This window comes from Lipotes vexillifer, unplaced genomic scaffold, assembly GCF_000442215.2.
Source record: "Lipotes vexillifer unplaced genomic scaffold, Lipotes_vexillifer_v1.1 scaffold150, whole genome shotgun sequence".
Classification (NCBI taxonomy): domain Eukaryota; kingdom Metazoa; phylum Chordata; class Mammalia; order Artiodactyla; family Lipotidae; genus Lipotes; species Lipotes vexillifer.
In genome coordinates, this window is record NW_006792921.1 from 5071885 (window position 1) to 5095329 (window position 23445).

Below are 23445 nucleotides of genomic sequence, written 5' to 3' on the forward strand. Positions count from 1 at the left end.
CATCTGATCTTGCAAGAGGGAAAAGTCCAAAGTTTAACCTAATTTCTCACACAAGTTCAGTGTCACATGATGATGGGAAATGCAGTCGATTATAGGAAAAACCCTTGGCTGAGATCAGGAGGCCAAGTGCTGCTGACCATCTGGGTGACCGTGGACACGCCACCTGTCCTCCAGCCGCCCAGGTAACTGGGCAAAAGCCAGACTAGATGAGCGCCAAACCCAGAGACTTGTAGCTGAAAATGACTTTAGCCATCTCCAGCCCCTTCTTCTCTGCATAGAAAGCAGCTAAGAAAAAATTGCCTTTGATCCAGAGTCCTTTGCATATCAAAGTAAAAGAGTAAAGTTCTCATTTTAATAGGACTAATAAAAATGACAAACTGAGGTGATGTGGTTTTAGTCTATACCCGTGACTCTCTATCGAGGTTACTTTGTCCCCAAGAGCATATTGGGCAATATCTGGAGACATTTGTGGTTGTTCCAGCTGAGAGGTTGCTACTGGCATCTAGTGGGTAAAGGACAGGGATAATGCTAACTATCCTACAATGCGCAAGGGCTTATCCAGCCCCAAATGTCAATAGTGCCAAGGTTGAGAAACGCTGATGTATACTAATAAGGAAAAGCAAAATTTCTCAACTGTAGCACATCATAAATAGCACTTTCTGTTTCTTATGGTCTAGAACCTGGGCTGAGCTGATTATACACTTGGGCGGTGTCTACACTGACCCATCAAAACATATTTGTTATGAAACCACCAGAGAATACTGCTCTCCAGATTCAGCAGATGTGAGACAAATAACATCCTGCTCGCTTAGAAAGAGTCAAGTTGGGGGATACCTGCTAAACGCCTGAGATTTTTCTTGACAACTCTTCTTGCTCTTGTTTTTCCTAAGTGGCTATTCCTGGGCTATTTGTCAAACAGACTTTATCTCCTGTAATATCATCTTTTTCTGTTTGGTGTGGTTTTTGAATTCCAGGCAGACCAGGCCCAGTATAATAGTCTTGGACAGACATTCTTCCTGTCTGGGGTATTTTCTTCCTGTCTGGGGTATTTTAGTTACTGCCCTAAAGTTTGCAAAATGTTCTTTTTTCTGAAAAGATACTCTTGAAAATCAATAAACTTCAGAGAATGGAAAAAACTGATCAGTGACTTTTCAAGATATGGGGCATTTCATTGGGGGAGTAAACATAATAACTCAATCCGAAATAAAATGGATCCAGAGAGTGTACCCTCAGCATTTACATATAGCCTCTTGTCTAGAGATTGTCCTTGTGAACCCAAAAGAAAATCGAACGATATATCGGCCGTGAAAATAAACAACGTCGCATCACAAAGCGGAAATTAGGCAGTGGACCTAAAATAATGTTTAACTAACTTTACATTCCCTTGTGTCCCCATTTTGCCATATTTCTGGGGAATGTGTATTTGTCGGGACAATAAGTGGAGCTATTTGCTATTCAGAAATGTCTGCCTGCATTTGTTTGGCTGAAGAAATGAGATGGAAGGCAGTGGGGAAACACTGATGGGAAAGGTTGTTGGTAAATATGAGCAGAGCTAATAAGCATTAAATGCAATCTTGATATGCTTAATTATTTTTTAAAATATGGCAAGAAGTGAAATTTTAGAAAATCTGTGATTAGCGTATCCTGTATTTCCTGAAGCATCCGGTAGACCAGTTTCCATTTTGTCAATGTATGGTAAACACTGTAGCTACTCTCCTAATTCCTAAATATCGCATTTTTATTTTTACCCCAAGGCATGTTATTTCCCATGTGATTTCTTCATCCATTGGAGATGTTCCAGATAAGAATTTTGCCACTCCTTTTTTTTTTTTGCATGACCTACACGAAAAGAATGCCTTTAAAAAGCCAAACCCACCTTCACTGGCCTTTGGTTGTGCTGTTTCCTCTTCTTGGAATGTTCTCCCCGAGTATCTGCCTCTCCAGGTCAACATCATCAGCTCCCCATCAGCCTAATCTTTCCCAGTCTAGTGAACTCCTATCCATCCTTCAAAAACCCAGTTCAAATATCTCTTTCCCCAGCCTTCTCAGGAAGAATTTATTTATTCTCTCCAGTATCCTACCATAGGATAATTATTTATGTTGCCTGTTTATTCTTGTAGATGAGATCCTTGAGTGCAGGAAGGTTTTGCTCCCCTGCTCTATTTTGACTTTGTTATCCAAGGACTAGTATAGTGCCAGGTTAAAAATAGGCAATCAGCATGTAAGTATTGAATAAATGAGTGAATAATGAGTGGGTGAATGGGTGGATGAACTAGGAAATAGTTCCCCTCTCTGACATCCTTCCCCCACCAATTTGTAATGCCATTTCTGAGATATACCAAGTATCCATATACGTGTGATTTGGTTTCTGATCTTTCCACTCTGTGCCACTGGTCTGTTTGTCCATCCTGCGTGGTGTTTTACTTTTTTTTTTTAAACTATATGTCTTGATATACAGTCGGATGTGTTTTCTTATGTTCTTATTCAAAATTATCGTCGCTATTTCTTTCTGCTCTATTCTTCCATATAGATTGTAGGGCCATCTTGTCAAGTTTTGTGAAAAGCACCATGGAGACTTTGCTTGAAATTGCATTGAATTTAAAGGTTCATTTGGAGGATAATTGATATATTTACAGTATCGAACGTTGCCATACATGAATATAGAATATCTCCTTACTTATGTCATTAATTTTTTTATAATTATTTTAGATTATTGCTGATGCTGTGAATGAAGTCTTTAATTTTTATGATTTAACAAAATGAGTTATTGCTGATGTATAACGATGCTACTGATTTCTTCTTATTGCTCTTATATTAAGTAAACTTGCTGGCCTTGTTCTTTCTTCCAGCCATATATGATGTATTTCGTTGTCTTGTTTTATTATGCTGGCTAAAACTCTGAAGGATAATGCCCAAGAGAAGCACTTATAGCAGGCAGCCTTTTCTTTCTGCTGACTCTAAAGGAAATTATTCTAATGTTTTATCTTTAAATGTGATGTTTATTATATGTGTATCATAGATATCTTTAATCAACCATTTTTAGGAGAGTTCCCTCTATTTCTAGTATGCTAATAGCTATTACTATGAACAGGTGTTGAATTTTATTAACTGTTGGTATTCTACTTTTTTTAATGATTATGTGGTTTCTCTCTCTTGTTTTATTATTGTTATGAATTCTAGTAATATGTCAACTACCTTAAATCCCTGAAATAAACCCTCCTCGGTCATGACATTTAAATATAATGCTACACTCAGTAGGATTTTTATATTTATGTTCATAATTGAAATTGATGTATAATTTTACTTTTATGTACCATTCTTGTATGGTTTTTGAATCAAGATTACATTAGCTTCATTAAGTGAATTGTGGAGCTTTTCTTTTTTTTCCTCTCTGCAGTAGTCTGTATTGGCTAGAGACTGTTTTTTAAAAATTCGATTAAACCTAATAAGATCATTTGGGATCAATGACTATTTGAGGGTAGATGTTTTACTGCAGATTTAATTATTTAATGGGTATAATTGAATTTAGGCTTTCCATATTATTTTGAGTCATTTTGATAATTTATATTCTTTAAGAAAATCATCCATTTCATATAACTTTTAATTTTGTGGGTAGAAAGCATTCTCAAGGTTTTTGTTTTATATCATTACTGCATCTGCATTCATGTCCTCTCTTTTATTGTTTGTGCCTTTTTTCTTGATCAATTGCCCAAGGTTTGCCTATCTTATGAATCTTTTTAAAAATCACGTTAGTTTTTTTAATCCTTTTTCTTTTATTTTTCTTTCTATTTCATTATATTCTACAGTAAGCTTTTTTGTTTCTTTGTTTTACTGTTTGAATCTTCCATATCCTTTTTTTCACCCTGTTTTTCAGTCCTCTGAAATTAGTCATCTTGTTATTGTTTCATAAACAGACTTGATTAGATTGGCCTGTGTTTCCCAGTTTTCTTGCTCACCCTGGCTTCTTGAATCCTGTCCTTTCCCACTAGGTTCAATGTGCTTCTTACAGAACTATATTATCCCTAAGTGTATCTTTGAGTGAGGACCTGAATATCTTTATTTCACCCTTGCTTTTGAATGGTAATTAGCTATGTATAGAAGTTAGGTTGGCAGTAATTTTCTCTGAGCACTTTGATGAAATCTGTAATCTACTTGTCTCTTTTTTGCTGAGGAGAAGTCTGTTTTCATCCTAATTGCTGTCCTTTCACAGGTAACCTGTTTTTTCAGGATTTTGCTTGTCTCTTTGGTATTCTGCACTTTCACTCTAATCTGTATAGGTCTAAATTATTTTTTATTCATCAGGTTTGAGGCTCATTTAGCTTTTCTTAATCTGAGGGTTTTGTGTCTTTTAGCAATTCTGGAAAGATCTCAACTGTTTCTCTTTTTGAATATCGCTTCCATATATGCCCTTAACCCCATCATCTCTCAGCTTTTCAGGATCATCACTCCTTTGCTTCTCTCTCTTCTGCATCTCCAGTCTCTTCTACCTATTGTATCAATCTCATTGACAAGTCAACATGACCTAATGTCTCCCATCTTTTATTTAAAAAAAAAAAAAAAACCTCCCAGGGCCCACCCCATATCTCCCTGGAGCTATCTTTGTTGCTCTGCTGGACATCACCACCAAACTTTTTGACGAATTTGCCTACACATTTCTCTACTTCCGTGCCTCCCAGTTATCCTTCAGTTCCCTCGAGTATGACTTCTGCCCTCAACAATCCAGAGACTGCTCTTGCCAAGGTTGCCAGTGACTTCCATGTGTCTGAATCACAGTTCAGCCCTCATTTAACTGGACCTCTTTCCAGCACTCAACCTGGTTGGCCACTCCTTCCCTAAAACACGCTTCACCTCTTAACTACTGAAACGGTTTACTCTCTTGGTTCTCTCCAAATGTTGGAGCACCATGGGCTTGGAATTGAGCTCTGTTTTCCTCATTTTCTATTCTCTATTGCTAATAGGTTTTTTTTATTCCATTCACACGATTTTAAATACCATTTACTTGTCACGGATGGCCAAATGTACACCTCCAGTTCCACTCCTCCTCTGAGTTATTGAATTGTGTGTGAATTCCTGCTTGACCATAAAACTTGGAATCTCAGCAGCATTTTAACTTAAACTGCTCAAAACTGAATTCTTGAATTTCTCCCAAAAGAATGTCTTCCATATCTCAGCAAGTGGCATCACTATCCACCCGGTTTCTAAAGCTAGAATCTAGGCGTCACTGTTGAGTCCTCTCTCCTTCAAATACCCACATTTATTCTACTGTCAGGTCCTTTAAATTCAATCTTCAAGAGAGAACTCAAATCCATTCACTTTCTGTCTCTTCCTCCAACATCCTGGTCATGGCCTCTATCATTTCCCAACTAGAAACCACTACCCAGTTCCTGAATCTTTTCTGCCATTAACACTCTCGCTTCCATTTTCAACCCAGCGGTCAGAACATCTTTTTTAAAAAAATCATCTTCCTACTTGAAGTCCTTCAAGAACTTCCTATTGGACCTAGATTACAACCAAATCCGCACTCGTTAATAAAGCCTTCAAGGCCCTGTCCTACCTTCAACCTCATCCCAATTTCTCTCCCCCTCACTCTGGTGTTCTGGCCACCCTGGCCTTCTAGTCCCTCAGTCACACCAAGCTCTTTTGCTCCTGCAGGACCTGCGTAGATTCCTTCTGCCTGAAATGCACGCCTCAATGCCCCCACCAGACTGGCTCCTTCTCTTCTTTCAAGCAGCTTGAGGTCACCTTTCAAAAGATGACTTCTTGACACTCATGGATAACACAGGGGCCTTTCTTAAATCTCTCTAGTAACAGCCTCATTTTTTTCTTTCTTTTTTTTTTTTTTTTTTTTTTTTGTGCGGTCCGGGGGCCTCTCACTGTTGTGGCCTCTCCCGTTGCGGAGCACAGGCTCCGGACGCGCAGGCTCAGCGGCCACGGCTCACGGGCCCAGCCGTTCCGCGGCATGTGGGATCTTCCCGGACCGGGGCACGAACCCGTGTCCCCTGCATCGGCAGGCGGACTCTCAACCCCTGCGCCACCTGGGAAGCCCTCATTTTTTCTTTTATAGCCCTTTCCGCACCTTTTCTCTCTCTTTTTTTTTTGAGATATATTATTTACGTATTATTTTATCGACTTTGCAGTTTCAACAGTATATTAGCAATCAACTTTGTTGCCATGATTAATCAGCAGTCCCTTTAGAACACTTCTAGCAAAATATTAAGAAACCTTTGATTGCTGAATTTGTAAAATGTTCAGCTTTCAGTAGGACACTTTACTGAGGAATTCTTTTAGTACCACATTTAATGTGAATGGGCCTTTCAATGAATCATGGCATTTTGGCTCTGGGAGAATTCAAGTGCTCCCTCGGATGGATTCTCTGCATTCCAGCAAGGGGTGCTTTGTCATATCTTAGTGTCATTTCCTTGCAGCACGATTCTCCATTTTAGTAAAAATAATTCTGAGAGGGTTTTTTTTTCCCCCCATCATTTTTCAAAGGAGAAATAGTATAAGGGGGGCAGTTTGCATGTAACAAACTGAAATACCAAAAGACTATTATAACTTAGTTTTATTGCATAGAAACCGTGGTCAGAAGTTGCTCTTTTTGATGGGTTGATTGACTACTTTCTCTGCCTTGACAAATCTGTGAGTGCCATTAGGAGGGAATCAAGCTTGTTTCATCTGTCACTTTATGTATACCCAATTACTAGTATATATAAATAAATAAAGATCTCAAAGTGATGCCATTTTTTCTTAAGTAGAGCTCTGATGGACATCTTCCCAAATTGTGACCGTAGTTGTCATCCTGACTATACAGGCCTGTACAGGCCTTCCAGTCTCTTAAAAGAATAATATTGTCTGCATGTCTTTTATTTGTTAATGGAGGTTTAAAACTTTGAAGGTCCTTATATGAGCCACACAGTCTCATAATATTTTAATTTTGTAAAAATTTAAGACCTCTTCACATAGATTGATGTGCCCCCAAATAGACTGCCTGTGATGGTTTCTGTCTTACTTCAACCACATTTGCTTTCAAGGATTCCCCTAGCTCTGCTTCTTGTAGCTCACTGATGCCAGGGAACATGTATTTTTGTTTTCTTTTATTTTTGTTTTAAATCATGACTTAATACATGGTCCTGTCACAGGTGGACCCATACCTGAATAATGAGAGATAAGACCATCCTTACTTCATGATGTTCAAAATATTTAACAACTGACTTGGCCACCAACCGATGAGACTGGCACCTTGGCCAATCATAAGGGACTTTCAACCTACACACACCCAGAGGCCACACCTCTCTGGGAAAGGCAATTCTATAGACCCTATTGGTAGCCTTCATTTTCAGCCAACTCCCTCACTTTTTAAATGCCTTTTCTGAAAGTGGCTTAAAGCCTTGGAACCTTCTAATTTTCCCATTGTCATGTCTTATTTATACCTACCTGGATATTCTATAGATAGGGCAACTTTGGTCAAAAGGCCACAGTAACTGAGGTCTGCCTTCCAGAACTTGCTGAGCTAAATGCAGGTTATAGCAACCAGCTCAGGCTCTCTTGGGTTTTTCCATACAGTGCCTTGTTTGGGGTAGGGAGAGTCTCATTCCTTTGCTGATGGCATGGCCCTGTCCTCTTACTGTTTCTCCACATTCCTTTCTGGCTCTGGTGTGGGGCATGGAGGCTCAGTGGAGGATTTTCAAAAATCAAAGCACATCTCTGTTTTTTCCAGGTTTGTTCGCAACTCATCCCCACTGGAAAGAAAACGCCCAGTGAGGGATGCTCACTCCCACTCAGGCCTTTGTTCCTTGGCGTCTTTTCATTTCATGTCCAAGGGCACCTACCTCCAGGTGACTGACTTCTCTAACACTTTTCTCCATCTTGGCTCGCAGGTCCACACGTTCCGAGGCCCTCACTGGTGTGAATACTGCGCCAACTTCATGTGGGGGCTTATTGCCCAAGGAGTCCGATGCTCAGGTAGGCACGGAGCTTCCCTTCTCCTTTCCCATTAACATCGAGCGCCGCAACGATGAGCTGGAGGGCGTCTCTCCAGAGAGGGGAAATAGGCCCAGATTAGCTCAGAAGTCTAGCTTTCTGGAAGATTCAAGGCATCTCTGTGCTTAATGGAGAAACTCCTCTAGGTGTTTGCTAGAATGAAAAGGAATACCTCTGTTTATACAAGAAAAGAAAAAAATCCAGGGGAGTATATTTTCTTAGGCACCTACCTGCCATCCAAACTAGGTAGCTGTCCTTAAAAGAAAAAACTAAATCAATTCCAATGGAATTGCATAGATAGAAAAGTTACACTGCTTTCCCATCTTCTATTTATCATGCCATTTAGCCTCACCAGTGAACCTTCGGGGAGATGCAATTATTCTCCCCATTAAATAGATGAAGAAACTGAGCCTTACTGATAATCATTAATTGCCCCTGGCCACATAGTAAGTGGTGGAACATTGATTTGGCTCCAGAGCCCATCATGCCCAGTATTTTTCTGCCATCAGATTAGCAGTGAAAATACACACCTTGATTTGATATCACATATTTTCAAAGTACTTTGAAACCCTAGGTGTTTTTCCACCTAGAACTAGACACGCACACCCATTGCTAAGAGCACACAGCACATCTTATTAAGATACATCTAACAAAACAGCAAAGAACTGCCAAATTAATGTGTAACCAGGCTTCCTAATTCATCATGCCATGCTTTTTCTGGCAAACAGTTCCGGCCGGAAGCAAGAATAGCCTCCTGTGATACATTGACTGGGTTTCCACTGACAGCATGACTGATTTCTTTCTTGCTAGGGTGTGATTTTAAAAAATAATTCTTATGAAGCTTTTGAAATAAGCTAATGACACTACATTAAGATGATCTGTTTCCTACAAATGAACTTATTTACCAAAAGAAACAGACTCACAGACATAGAAAACAAACTTACGTTTACCAAAGGGGAAGGGTGGTGGGGGAAATAAATTAGGAATTTGGGAGCAACATATACACACTACTATATGTAAAATAGATAAACAACAAGGACCTACTGTATAGCACAGAGAACTCTACTCAATATTTTGTAATAACCTATATGGGAAAAGAATCTGAAAAAGATAGATACATAACTGATCACTTTGCTGTATACCTGAAACTAACACAACACTGTAAATCAACCATATACTTCAATAAAAATTTAAAAACTAAAAATGAAAAATGATGATCTATTTCCCCATACTGCCTATTTTGGTTCACAGGATCATGGGACCTTAAATCCTTTCTCTGCCTGGAAAGGGCTATTTCAGCTTCTACTATATAGATACAGCAATCACCTGTGGTGATACCTGGACGGGTCCAGGAGTGCTCGTGTATGTCAGTTCCTCTACCTGCCCCCATCCCAGATCCATGAGGCAAGCAGTAAATGTAGGTTTGGAGGCAGACTCTCCAGAAATGATCTAGGTACCCTGATTACCACAAAAGTTACAAAGTATCTCACAGTTCAACCACTGAGAAAACTGGTGGAATATCTGAATTACTCAGTGGTCATTAGTTCAACCTGTTCAGATTATACCTACCAAAAATATCCCTAATTGCTTCTATTATCCAATTTCAGCAGGACTGGTCCAAAGTCAATATTATGAGAACAAAACTCTGGGATTCAGATTAGCTGTGAACAGCAACTTGCTCTGGGATAAGAGAGTTTGGGGTTTTGGGGGTTTTTTTTCTGTGTTTGTTTTTTTTTTTTTAATAAAACAATAATTCTAAGCTATGTTACTATTCTCCAACGGCCACTGTTTAACCTCATACTTCCTCTGAGCAGCAGGAGAACTGAAAACTGATCATTAAATGTTTGGAATATCCATCATTACCTCTCAACTCTCCATATTTTACATAATTTAAATATTTTTTTAAATTAACTAGACTTTATAGCATATAGAATTGTATTCGTTTGCAAAAACTGAATATTTTTATACTTGTTAGAAAACATCTTCATATTAATAAAATATCAGTATTTAACTCTACATAAAAACACTGTCATTTCAGACCTTAAAATGAAGTTTATAAAGAAATTAAAAATAGAATTATCCTATAATCCAGCAAGTCCACTTCTGGGTATATACCCAAAAGAACTGAAAGGAACAGATAGATCTTTGTACACCCACGTTGATAGCAACATTGTTCACAACAGCCAAAAGGTAGAAACAACCCAAGTATCCATCAGTGGATGAATGGATAAACAAAATGTGGTATATACATAAAATGGAATATTATTCAGCCTTTAAATGGAATGTTCTTCAGGAAATTCTGTCGTGGGCTACAATATGAATGAACCTTAAGGACACTATGCTAAGTGAAATAAGCCCGTCACAAAAGGACAAATACTGTATGATTCCACTTCTATGAGGCATCTAAAATAGTCACAGTCATAGACGCAGAAGGCAGAATGTGGTTGCCAGGGGCCGAGGGGAAGAGGGTCCAGGGAGTTACTGTTTTATGGGTACAAAGTTTCAGCTTTGAAAGATGCAAAAAGCTTTGGAGATGGGTGGTGGTGGCTGCACACAGTGGGAAGGTACCTAACGCCACTAAACTGTACACTTAAAATGGCTAAAATGGTGAATTTTACGTATATTTTACCACATTTCTAAAAAAAATGTTTTAAATGACGTTTGTAAGAATTCAGTGAGTAAAAATGACTAATGAAATAACTTAAGAATAGCCGGGCAGGTATCCTTATATTTTCTATCACCGTATGTGCTATTTCTTCTAACACTCATGTAGTGTTCCCACACTTCAGACTTCACATATATTATTTTGTTTGATCCTCATGATAACCCTAGGAGTAGGTGCTATTATATCCAAACAAGAAAACCAGCCTATTCTATTTAGTTCAGTTCACCAGCATCTGTATTCACTAAATAGATCTATCAAATGTTATTGAAGTTTACTTGAGCTTTGCTGAATTTCTCATGTTGATAAAGCTAAGATAATTAGAACTGGTTTTGTCTTTGGAGGGGGATAGACAGAGAACTCAGCCGGTAAACATGACATGAAAATCATGTAATGACAAAAATCGTTTTCTGATGATTTTACAAAAGTTTTAGATCCTCTCAAATCCTTGGTGTAGTTAAGTGCTTTTATTTAAAGCAACTGATTACAGTATTCATTATCATGTGTGTATAATATGTATATAAAATATAAAAATGATATTATTATTCTTTACACCTATAAAAACAGTCAGTATTAGAAGGTACTTTGAATAGATACCAAATCAACTTTGAACATCTTCAGCATTAAATTTTTATTTTCCAGAACGTAGACTGTGCCTTGTTATTGTTAGAGAGATTCCATCAGTGGATACCAACTGCTAATAAGGCTTTTAATGTGCACATTGAACTTAAAAGCACCTTTTCAGCTTTGGATCTTGATATGAGCTTTATAAATAATTAGTCTTATCATCACATTACATGGCATTGTTCTAAATTGTAAACTCTCGGGTACTCCCACCGGTGGCCAGTTAGACAGTATTTCCACTCAACAGGTATCAAAATAAGGCAAGTAGAAAAGAGAACGGCCTACTGAAACTGCCCAGCAAGGAGGACAGGAGTGGAAAGTATGGGCAACTCTCCAGGAATGCGAAAGAAGATGCCAATGGTCATGGGTCTCTCAGACCGAAGATTAGAGATTCCTACAGAGACAGTCATCATGTCTTCCGTAAAAGGAGTGTCACGAACTTAAGGGAAACAACCTAGCAAAAGTCCTAGGTGCCCTTTATGAGACACAATTTGCTCTGGGAATTCAAACCCAAAAGCCCTCATATGGACCCAAAGTTTCCAGTTCCAAAAGGGAAAAAAAACATACAAACAACCTGGCTAATTACCAAAACTATCTCCATGAGATGTTCTATTCTTATGGTCCAGCCACAGAGAAGGCTTACTGAGAAAAATGGAATTATATAAGTTTCATGAGTAAAGATAGATTTCATACTCATCTTGTGGACAGCATCACCTCTAAGTGGGATGGATGTTTCAGAGAGATACAGCAAACTCTGGGTGTTTTCATTTTTATTTTTGGTAACATATAATTTGTGTTGAGCTTTGACAAAAGGGCCAGGCAAGCTTAATGTGGCTTCTTTGTTTACAGACTGTGGATTGAACGTACACAAACAGTGTTCCAAGCATGTTCCCAATGACTGCCAACCTGATCTCAAGAGGATCAAGAAGGTGTACTGTTGTGACCTGACAACACTCGTGAAGGCTCACAACATGCAGAGACCCATGGTGGTAGACATATGCATTCGGGAAATTGAAGCAAGAGGTTTGGAAAAAAAAAAACTCCTGCTTATTATAGTGATTTTATTTTTACTGTTGTCAAGGAGACTTTCTTATAATTGTTAATGACTCTCCAGTACTGATCTTGGGGAAATGGTCTGCCCAGGCCCATGCACGTGTGCACGCGTGCACACATGCTAAATCCAACCAACGACATCAATTTCTGTGTCATACATAAATCATGCATGTATGCATTTAACACACACTTGCTAAGCATTTATCATGTGCTACACACTGGGGATATAAAAGTCACAGTTCACACCTTCAGGAAATTCATAGCATAATATGCAGAATTGGGGGTTAGGGGCAAATAAATAAATGCTGTGAGTACATATATTCAAAACACTATTTAAAAAAACCACGGAGTCACAGAGGAAAACGTTTTAATCTTATCTGAGGGGAGTTCAGAAAGGGTTTATGGCAGAGGTGAGGTTTGAATCGAGTCCTTGAAAGTGCTTCTATTAAATAAGTAAAGAAATTTTTGGTCAACACATATATTTTCTACCATATAGAAATTCACTCCTAGTATTGGTTCTTTTTATTTCAAAGAGGAGAGTTAAAAAATTGAAAATATCTATTCATTGAAAATTGAGAAGGCAAGGAAGATAGAAACATTTCAAAGAAGAGATTCTTTATATTGTGCTTGAGTCATCTTTCCTTTATTTGTGCTTTGGCCACTTTTCAGTATCAAAATGTTCAGTGATATGGTGGATAGAGTCTGGTTAGGGAGAACTGGATTGTTGGATGTAATTTGGATAATTGGAAAGGCTTTTACCATTGTTGCCATGTATTTACCCTGCTATAGTTGGTATCCATCATTGTGTCCAAACTGGCTTAATATATTCTACAGGTATTTATGCATTTGCCAACCATCCCATTATTCCCAAAACAAAACAAAAGAGGATATTGTAACTTGTTATCCCATACCTTTTAGAGATAGGAAATTATTCCCTCTTCCATACAGGATGAAAACGATAGCTCTTCTGTTCCCTTAAGACTTGCTCATTTCATCTCAAATTGTAAGAAATGCCTCCTGCCTTTTGACTGCTTGTGTCTGTCAGAGCTGAATGGGAGCTTTGGAATCTGGTGAAGCTGTTGATGCAGGGGCTGAGCTGAGTATGAGTTGAGGGGGGTGCCCTGACTCTGGGTGAGTGGCTGGGAAGAGCAGCCCTGGGTCCTGCTGTTTAGAGGACTCTGCGACCCCAAAGGGTCAGATCATCAGCCTCTCCAGAGCCTGCAATCAGGACTTGTGCTTCTCTGAAGCAGCTGGGATCATCCCATAGGGATCCTCATCAGAGACTACTAATAATTTGGGCAAAGTTACTACCACATCTGGTGTCTTAATGTGTCCACGGGGAGCACAGCACTAAGCATGTCTAGTACAAGAGCTAGAATAGCACAAGTGAGGAATTTATACGGAAGTCACAGCAAAGGGACTGGAGCTACAGGCATTAGGGGCCTGTGCATGTGAGCAGAACCAGAGGATGGGCTGGAAGAAATTCACGTGATGCTGCCATTCCCAGCTTCATTGCCACCACTGCCAACATCTTACCCTGTCTTCCACCCATAGCAAATTTCTTATTGTTCTCCACATGCTTCTACCGCCACTTGTTTCTGCATGATACGGCAGAGTGAAAAGATCATGAACTTGAAGTTCGATTCCCAACCCCTTCTCATATTAGCTATAGTATGACCTTGGGCAAGTTACTTACTCCATTTGAATATCTATTTTCTCATCTTTAAAGTAATAGAATCAGTTGTACCTCCTAAGGTAGTTATGAGGGTTAAAATGAGTTGATCCATATAAATGACCTAGTACAGGGCCCAACATAATAGGACTCAACTGTGTTATTTCTTTTGGTTTTTTCTTGGAATGACCAACTCCCCTAACTCCACCTTCAAATCTGTGTGTCTAACCAATGTACTTAACCCATAGCTTTCAACGCTGTCACAGAGACCCCAAATAATAGTGTCTTCAAAAAGATAGAAATCTCTCTCTCCGGCAGCAGCCCAGGGCTCATGGAGCAGCTGCCTAGGAACAGCTGCCTGCAAGCTGTTGCTCTGTCATCCTTGAGTGCTGCCCTCATCTGCATGGTCCCAGATGGTTATCACCGTCTCATCTGCATTCCAACCAACAGCAAAAGGGCATACCCTTTCTCTTCAAGTCCATGACCCAGGCACTATACACATCACTTCTGCTCGCTTCACACTGGCCAGGAGTTAATGGCCTCTGCGATGGATGTTGTTCTAAAAACCAAGGGTTTTATCACAACAGAGGAAGTGGAGAATTAGTATTGGGCGGGGAGCTGGCGGCCTCTGTTAACTCTGGCAAACTCCAGCCTGTCCTTCGTGATGTCCTTTAAAGATAGCTCCTCAGTGAGACCTTCCCCATGGCCTATTCTATCAAAAGGCAGTGTTAGTGTCCACTGCACTGTGCTCCCCTGTGCCACTGTGTCCTTGCCTCTGTTGCAGTGCAGGTTACAACTGGACTGGAGCATGCTTACATGCACCACCAACTAGACCAGGATGACACCAGGCCTCATCTTGTGGGCCAATTCAGTTGATTGGTAGTGGCATCCTAGACAACTGTCCTGAGACGAATTCTGAAACTGAGTGAGGCTCAGTGGGAGAAAAAGCTGAGGTCAATTAAGAATGTCTCCTCTGGTCACAGGAGAGAGGAGGGGTAGTATTTATGCCATGCATTTGTTGTCTCTGATGCAGGCCCGATGTCAACCCTTATATATGGCAGATAGTACATGTGAAAAACAGAAATGCATGTTAGTTATCAGGAGTTTGACAGAGTATACTGCAGCAGCAGTAGAAGCTATTTATTTGCTTATTTATTATTGCTGTAGCTATAGTTTGATAGCAGCTAGTTTTTGACATAAAAGGTCTGAAATCTTGTCCTCTATCCCTTCTGATACTTTGGAAATATCTTAACAAATCAATGAGATCTAGGAGCAGAACCCACATCTTTTTTCTTAGACTAAATATACAGTGATCGAGTTTCCAGAATCATTCAGTAGAACTTTATTTTCCTGCATCCGTTTGTATGATCATTTATTTGAAGGTATACCAATTAAATCAATCATATGTAGTTAAACATTTAACATATTGTCATGTTTATGATTAAACATATAAGGCTATAAAATCTGGATAGTTCCAGTAAAATCAGGATAATATGTACCACACACATGCATACTTGTATTGTGTACCTAGTACACTGCTACATGCAGTATGGCATATGGATTGAGATGATGCTGCGAAGAAAATAGTTTGCTGCAGTGAAATCACATTCAGATGAACAAAGGAAGCAGGAGACCACGGTTGATGAGAATCTTGACCACGGGTTCACTTTGCAAAGCCAGGCAGGAGGAATACCAGATTGCTGAGGTCTCCACTGCCACACAAGCAAATGAAGACAGACTTGCACAGAAACGGAGATGGGCAAGTTCAAGTTCTGACGTGACAGTATGTAATGTATAAGAGCACTGACTATATTTGCTCATTTCCTGATAGCACACAGTGTAGATAGCAAATCAGATTCTTTTTTAGATGTTTTAGGAAGCCAAAGTTAAAATCTGTCTGTCCCTTTTTTTTTAACAGGATTAAAGTCAGAAGGGCTTTATAGAGTTTCCGGGTTTACTGAACACATCGAAGATGTCAAAATGGCATTTGACAGAGGTAGGCTTGCACTTTCTTGAGTGCCAAATGATTTATCCTTAGCATCCTCCATTTTGGAACCAGATTTTACTCATAATGGAAATGGGTTTTTAGAGCTACCGAGAGCTGTTCTTTAGGAAGCCAAGGAGTAACAGTTTACAGATATCATAGTTCTCTGCTTCTCTGGGGAAAGTGTTCGTTTAAAAGTCGTGGACAGTTGACCATATGGAGAAGTGAGTTTAAAATACTGCTTGAAAATGATCAGACAGCATTTGGTGCCATTAAGGTTCTTGACTTGGTTGCCCAACATTTATGGTCAGTTCACATGGCACCAGGGTACCTTCTGCATCCTCCAGCTCAGATCCCTTTGATTTCTTCTCCCAAAGCTCCAAAGAAGAGAGCATAGGGACGGGGGTACCCCTGGCAGTAAAGTAGGGGAAGTTTAGGAGGTAACTCCTTTTGTTCTTTGTGACTGTGCCATACGTCCTCTAGGCCATATTCTTTCTTAGGTCAGATATCATGAGCCAACTTGGGAACTTATTAAAAATACAGATCACCAGGGCCCACCCTGGGGACTCATTCAGGAAGCTGAGTGAGCCCAAGAATCTGTATATCTGTTGAATGATCCAAATACTTCTGGTACAGCCAATCAGAGATGGAACGTCTAGCCCACTAGCTAGGACCTGCACTCTTCAGAGTAGTAGACAAGGTCTCTGATGATCTAGCTGCCCTATCTGTCCAGGCTCATAGCCAGTTCCTCCTGTCTGTATACCTTGTACCCCAGCAATGCTGAAATACACTCTGCCTCTGTTCATGAACAAGCACCTGGGCTCACGTTGCTCTGTCCATCTAGAATGTGTTCGCATCGCTGCCTGGCAAGCACTTACCTGTTCATCAGGTGTCAGCTCAAGTCTTTCCTCTGTCATGACTCCTCCCCAACCTCCCCAAGCTGACCTAAGAATTCCATTTCCTTTTCCTCTGCCCACCCCCTTGTTTCCACATGTCTCCAGCACAGCAGTCTTCTTATTTCCTTGTAATTGTTGAGTTGCAGGCCTGACTCCCAGTCTAACTAGAGTTATATTTGAAGGGAGTACAGTTGGCCTTCTGTATCTGCAGGTTCCATATCCGTAGATTCAACCAATCATGGATCAAAAATATTTTTTTGAATTCCAGAAAGTTCCAAAAAGCAGAACTTGAACTTGCCACATGCTGGCAACTCTTTATGTAGCATTTACATTGTATTAGGTATTGTAAGTAATCTAGAGATGATTTAAAGTATACTGGAGGATATGCATAGGTTATATGCAAATACTAAGCCATTTTACATAAGAGACTTGAGCATCCTTGGATTATGGTGTCCACACAGTGGGAAGTTCCTGGAACCAATCCCCCCTTGGATACTGAGGGACAACCGTATGTCTTTTCTTCTTTGATGCACTAGGGCTTAATGGTGCCTGGCACATGGTAGATTCTCAATAAATATTTGTTAAGTACATAAATAAGGGGATCAGATGGCATATCTGCTACACTCTTATTGTTTTCTGTACATTACGAGCTTTTTTAATCCTCAGAACCAAATTTGCTGAGGCATTTGTTCTTTCAATTCTCTGTATAAAGGAAAATGCTAATAATCCCTATATGACTGAAACATTTTTCTATCCAAAAAGTTTTATAGACTGCAGCAATTAAATTGGACTGGTATTTACTAATGGTAAAACAAAAAGTCAAAAAATGTCTTCAGAATGATTGTAAAAATAGTAAGAAATATAACATTACCTATACATGAGGGAAGGTTAAAGTTTCCCAGATTAAAGTCCTAGGGACTAGGGGAGAAATAATCAAGTGAAAAGAAAGTTCAGTAAGCCTGAAAGAGACATTAGAAACTGAAGATATTCAACCATTATTTTCTGTATGTGATCTTCAAATCCAAGTCCAAAGAATACTAAATAAGAGATTCTTGATTTTTTTTTACTTCAAATTAGATTGTTATTCTATTATGAACCTTTGTGTCCAGAATATAAATTACTGTGCTAGATTTCTATTTAGCAAGTTACCAGGGGCTGGGACCCAAAGAACTATTTTAAGTCTATTTCACTACTTTTTTGGCTGCACTTACCGTCAGACCCAAAATCCCTCTCACCAAACTTCTTTTGTTACTTCCTGCATCTCAGTGTTATTAGAAGCCAAAGTAGTCAGCTGAAACTTGTAAAGGAGCATTCATTGTTGGATCTTTTTTTTCTTTCTGGGCATGCTTTCACTTGGTGAAATAAGGTCCTAATTAGGAATTGGATCATTGATTGTTTTTCAGATGGTGAAAAGGCCGATATATCTGCCAACATCTATCCAGACATAAACATCATCACTGGAGCCCTTAAACTGTATTTCAGAGACTTACCCATTCCTGTCATCACCTATGATACCTATTCCAAATTTATAGAAGCAGCAAGTAAGTATGGAGAACTAATTTTTTAATGGCACCAAAGTTTTAAGTGCAATGCTTCTGACTTGAAGAAAATTAAAACTCAGACCTGATTAAATTATTGCATGAGGATTTGCTTTGCCAAGTGAGGGCACAATGGTACAGTTAAGAGAAAACCAGGCATAGTTCACCAGCTGAGTGAACCAGTAGAGCTAAGCCAGCTCTACTCGGCTGAAGCTAGGTGCCAGGCAGTTCTGTCTCTCCCCATCGTTTCTTCTATGCTGGGAACCAGCACAGTCGGGCTTACTCTGTTATATGTTGAAAGCAGAATGTTTCTGCAGCAGACAATCAGATGTTCTTCAGTGAGGACTGTATAGATTAACTACTTTCATCTATTAGGCAGAATCCCATTGCTAATCAATTAAAGTCATACCCCAAGTTTTGCACATTGATGCTGTTTAAAATTAGTAATAGGCCCAGAATATACTGTGTCAACTACTATACTAGGAACTCTCAGCAATATCTTCTTGTTTAATCTTCCCATCTACCTGATGAATCATGTACTCTAATCCCATTGTACAGAGGAGGAAAGCTAGGCTTGGAGAGCTGAGCTCACAGGTCCAGGGATGGCACGTCAGCATTGGACTTCCATTAGTCCATAGCTGCTCATTCAGGGTTTGGCACTTGGGTCACCGCCGTCAGGAGAGAGAACCATAGTGTGTATATGGGTGTGGGGGGAATTGCACTACACTTTGTCCAGGAGCATAGTGAGGAAGGGGAGCTTTAGGTGCTAGAATGAATGACGTAGAAGTCAAGCACACCTTAAGGAACTTTTTATTTAAAAAAAAATATAACCTTTAAAAGTATGTGTTGCTAAATATAATAACAAGATGCCTGATGGGGAGAGATGTGGGCAGGCTGGGATTAGTGCAAGGTGTACTTTCCAGATGAGCTGTGGCCCTGCTCCCTGGTGAGAGCATTCTTTCCTGGGTCCTGGTGGTCTTGGGGGAGAAGGTTCTGGCAGCAGGGTGCCCTCTGCCCCAGGAGGAGTGACCAGGGGAGCTTTCTTTGAGTGGCTGCCAATACCTATCAGAGTCCTAAAAGGCAGAAGCATGCATGCTTCCTCCCATTGTTAACGTACCTACCATCTACTTCCTAACCTGGATGGCACACTGGGCTTAACCATGCCAACATTCTGGTGAAAAGTGCCATCAGTGCAGACCGAGTTGGCTGGCTCACCTGCCAGTGCCCTTGCATTGTAGAGTGTATTCCGTCATGGAAGCCTGCCACGGAAAGAGCTGGTAGACAACTTCAAGAGAACACTCCCAAGTGTGGTCCAATTTAAACTAAAGCTGGGGACAGTGAGTTTTCTAGCAAATCCAGTGTTCAGAAGATGGGCAAAGCACAGTCGGTGCATGTGCCACCAGCAAGCATCTACAGGGCTGCATGTTTCTGGAGGGCAAGGACCGTGGGCAGCCTCCTGCCACAGTCAGTGGACGTTCAACACGCACGTGGTTCCCAGCCTCAAAGCCTTTTCTGGAATATAGCAAGACACGGAACACATCGATTATTTTAAGTGAAATGTTAGTAGACTGCCCCTTTTTCTGCAACCTGAACAAACCAAACTTCTTGTTACTTCCCTGAAAACTTTAATGTTTCAACACTGCACGAATATTCATTACGTGTGATCTTCACAGAAATCTCCAGTGTGGATGAGAGGCTGGAAGCGGTCCACGAAGTGCTGATGCTGCTTCCTCCTGCCCACTATGAGACCCTCCGGTACCTGATGATCCACCTAAAGAAGTAAGTTGACACCTCCTCGGCGCTGCATCTGCAGTCCCTACCTGCCCCGGGCAGTTAACGCATCAGGAAAAGTTCACAGCCTCCCCAACCCGCTAAGCAGACAGACAGCCCTTCAGAGTGAATTAGGCCGTCTTCTCCAGTCCAGCCCCATTCATAACTGCCAGCCACTCACTCTGTGGCAGGGGCTGCTCCGTGCACTTTAGATGTGTTATCTCTATGAGGGGGGGTACTGTTAGATGATACTGCTGAAACTTGGGGAGGTTCAATAAGTGATGCAAAGAGATGCAGTAAAGCCAGGACTGAAACCCAGTCTGAGCCGTGGCCCTTACTGTGTCTTAACCATTTGCGTGCACTGCCTCCGCCTCTGCATCTTCCTCCCACGCCAGCCTTGTGCTCTGTGCTCTGTTCGTCCTCCTGCTTACGAGAGTCCCAGATTCCTGAGGGTGCCTTCCTTCTGGACAAGCACATTCCCACTCTGATCTCTTGTTTTACTTGCCATGTTAATTATCTATCACTGAGGCACAAACTGCCCCCAAACTTAGCGGCTTAAGACAATAACCATTTGTTATCGCGCAGTCTCTGTGATCAGGAATCCAGGTGGCTTCACTGGGTGCCTCTGGTTCAAGGTTTCTGATGAGGTTGCAGTCACACTGACAGCCAGGCTACAACCTCCTCTGAGGCTTGAGTCGGGGAGCATCCACTTCCAAGGTCAGTCACATGGTGTTTGGCAGGATTCAGTTCTTCAGTGGCTATTAGACTGCAGGCCTCTCTTGCTGACTGTTCTCTGGAGGCCACCCTCAGTTCCCTGTCCTACGGGTCTCCCCATAGGCAGCTCACCCAAATGGCAGCTGGCCGCCCTTACAGCAAGCAAGCGCGAGCACCCAAGATGAAAGATCGTCTTTCTGTAACCTAATCTCAGAAGTGATATCCCGTTCCTTTCGCTGTGCCCTGTGTGCTAGAAGCAAGTCACTAGGTCTAGCCCGTGCTCTAGGGGAGGGGGTTACAAGGGTATGAATTCCAGGAGGCGGGGATCACTGGGAACCATCTAAGAGGGTGCCTGCCACAGAGGGCTGCACACCGGGTTATCTGTGTGAGAGCACGCGAGACAGATGGAGATGGGTGTTCACAGGATACTGAGTCTCTGGTTCCAGACTCCTTTACCTAAACCATCGATCTCTTTCCTTCACTGTACTTGTATAGTGAAGTCAATCAGTTGGTCTTTGAGATGTTGGAAGGATCAGGGTGCTTCTGTGTGCCTTTCTCTGTGTTTCTGGAAGTTACATGGCAACAGCCCATTCTTAGATTTAAAAAAAAAAATTGTCTATACCAACTTACAGATCCATTCAGTAAGTGAAAGGAAGCAAGTGGAGAACACTGTAGAAACACTAAGGTTTTGAGGTTTTAATTTTTCTACCTTTAAAACATAAACTCTTGCTCATATTCAACGTGATCAGGAGTGTAACATGTAGCTTAGAAGAGTCCCATCTTGATTAATTTATTTTTAAAAATTTATTTATTTTTGGCTGCATTGGGTCTTGGTTGCTGCGCGCGGGCTTTCTCCAGTTGCGGAGAACGGGGGCCACTCTTCATTGCGGTCTGCGGGCTTCTCATTGCGGTGGCTTCTCTTGTTGCGGAACACAGGCTGTAGGCGTGTGGGCTTCAGTAGTTGTGGCACGTGGGCTCAGTAGTTGTAACTTGTGGGCTCTAGAGCGCAGGCTCAGTAGTTGTGGCGCACGGGCTTAGCTGCTCCGCGGCATCTGGGATCTTCCCGGACCGGGGATTGAACCCATGATCCCTGCATTGGCAGGTGGATTCTTAACCACTGCACCACCAAGGGAAGTCCCTGATTAATTTATTGAATTTAAGAGTACAAGTAATTTTTGGATTAAAAAAAGACTTGTATGTCAGCGTGGCTTTTAAATAGCTCCAAGTTATTTCTTTCAGTGCCCAACTGTTACACTTTGGAAGGGAAAGTATCATTATCAGGAGAAATGCTGACGTGCCAGTTGAATCTTAAATGCCAATTATTTAGTATTTTTACTATGGTGGGTTTGCTAGCCATCTTGTTTGGTCAGGTGTGGTGCCTGACTTAGTTGGGAAATACGGGCACTTTGAAAGTGAAGTATGTCTTCTTTCTTACCTCCCTCTTACCTTTGCAAGGTGAAGGTAATGCAAGCTGAATTACCCTTCCTAAAATAATGCTAAATGGCTAGTCTTAATTACCTTCAAGAGAATAAACACAAACGGATGGCTTTCTGTGCAAAACCTAAACATATGTTCATCCTATTTTGCTCTTCTTTGGAGAACGTAATCTCTTTTAGATCTGTTAGAAACATCCTAAAACCTAAATCCTTAAAGCAAAATATCAGACAGATCATAATTTTATTCTACTTGGAAGGTATTAAGCCAACTTTGGAGTTTGAACTTCATCTTTTAAAGGCTTTGCAGTTCCTGAACGTGGATGATGAAATGATGATTTTCTTTTTCTTTAATAATTTTTATTGTAGGTTTTTTTTTTTTACATCTTTATTGGAGTATAATTGCTTTACAATGGTGTGTTAGTTTCTGCTGTATAACAAAGTGAATCAGTTATACATATACATATGTTCCCATATCTCTTCCCTCTTGCGTCTCCCTCCCTCCCACCCTCCCTATCCCACCCCTCTAGGTGGTCACAAAGCACCGAGCTGATCTCCCTGTGCTATGCGGCTGCTTCCCACTACCTATCTATTTTACGTTTGGTAGTGTATATATGTCCATGCCACTCTCTCACTTTGTCACAGCTTACCCTTCCCCCTCCACATATCCTCAAGTCCATTCTCTAGTAGGTCTGTGTCTTTATTCCTGTCTTAAAGCTAGGTTCTTCATGACATTTTTTCTTTTTCTTAAATTCCGTATATATGTGTTAGCATACGGTATTTGTCTTTCTCTTTCTGACTTACTTCACGCCGTATGACAGACTCTAGGTCCATCCACCTCATTACAAATATCTCAATTTCGTTTCTTTTTATGGCTGAGTAATATTCCATTGTATATATGTGCCACATCTTCTTTATCCATTCATCCGACGATGGGCACTTAGGTTGTTTCCATCTCCGGGCTATTGTAAATAGAACTGCAATGAACATTTTGGTACATGACTCTTTTTGAATTCTGGTTTTCTCAGGGTATATGCCCAGTAGTGGGATTGCTGGGTCATATGGTAGTTCTATTTGTAGTTTTTTAAGGAACCTCCATACTGTTCTCCATAGTGGCTG

At 40.7% G+C, this 23445-nt stretch overlaps 1 protein-coding gene across 1 annotated transcript in view; it reads left to right on the forward strand.

The window, feature by feature from the left end:
- Positions 1-69: 69 nt before the first annotated feature.
- Positions 70-23445, forward strand: part of LOC103070059 (beta-chimaerin-like) — a 30615-nt gene continuing 7239 nt past the window's right edge. The window contains exons 1-6 of the mRNA XM_007466125.1: positions 70-182; positions 7718-7962; positions 12116-12289; positions 15910-15987; positions 18275-18412; positions 20083-20188. Coding sequence (XP_007466187.1) covers positions 70-182; positions 7718-7962; positions 12116-12289; positions 15910-15987; positions 18275-18412; positions 20083-20188 — 854 coding nt within the window. The remainder of the gene's footprint in view (positions 183-7717; positions 7963-12115; positions 12290-15909; positions 15988-18274; positions 18413-20082; positions 20189-23445) is intronic.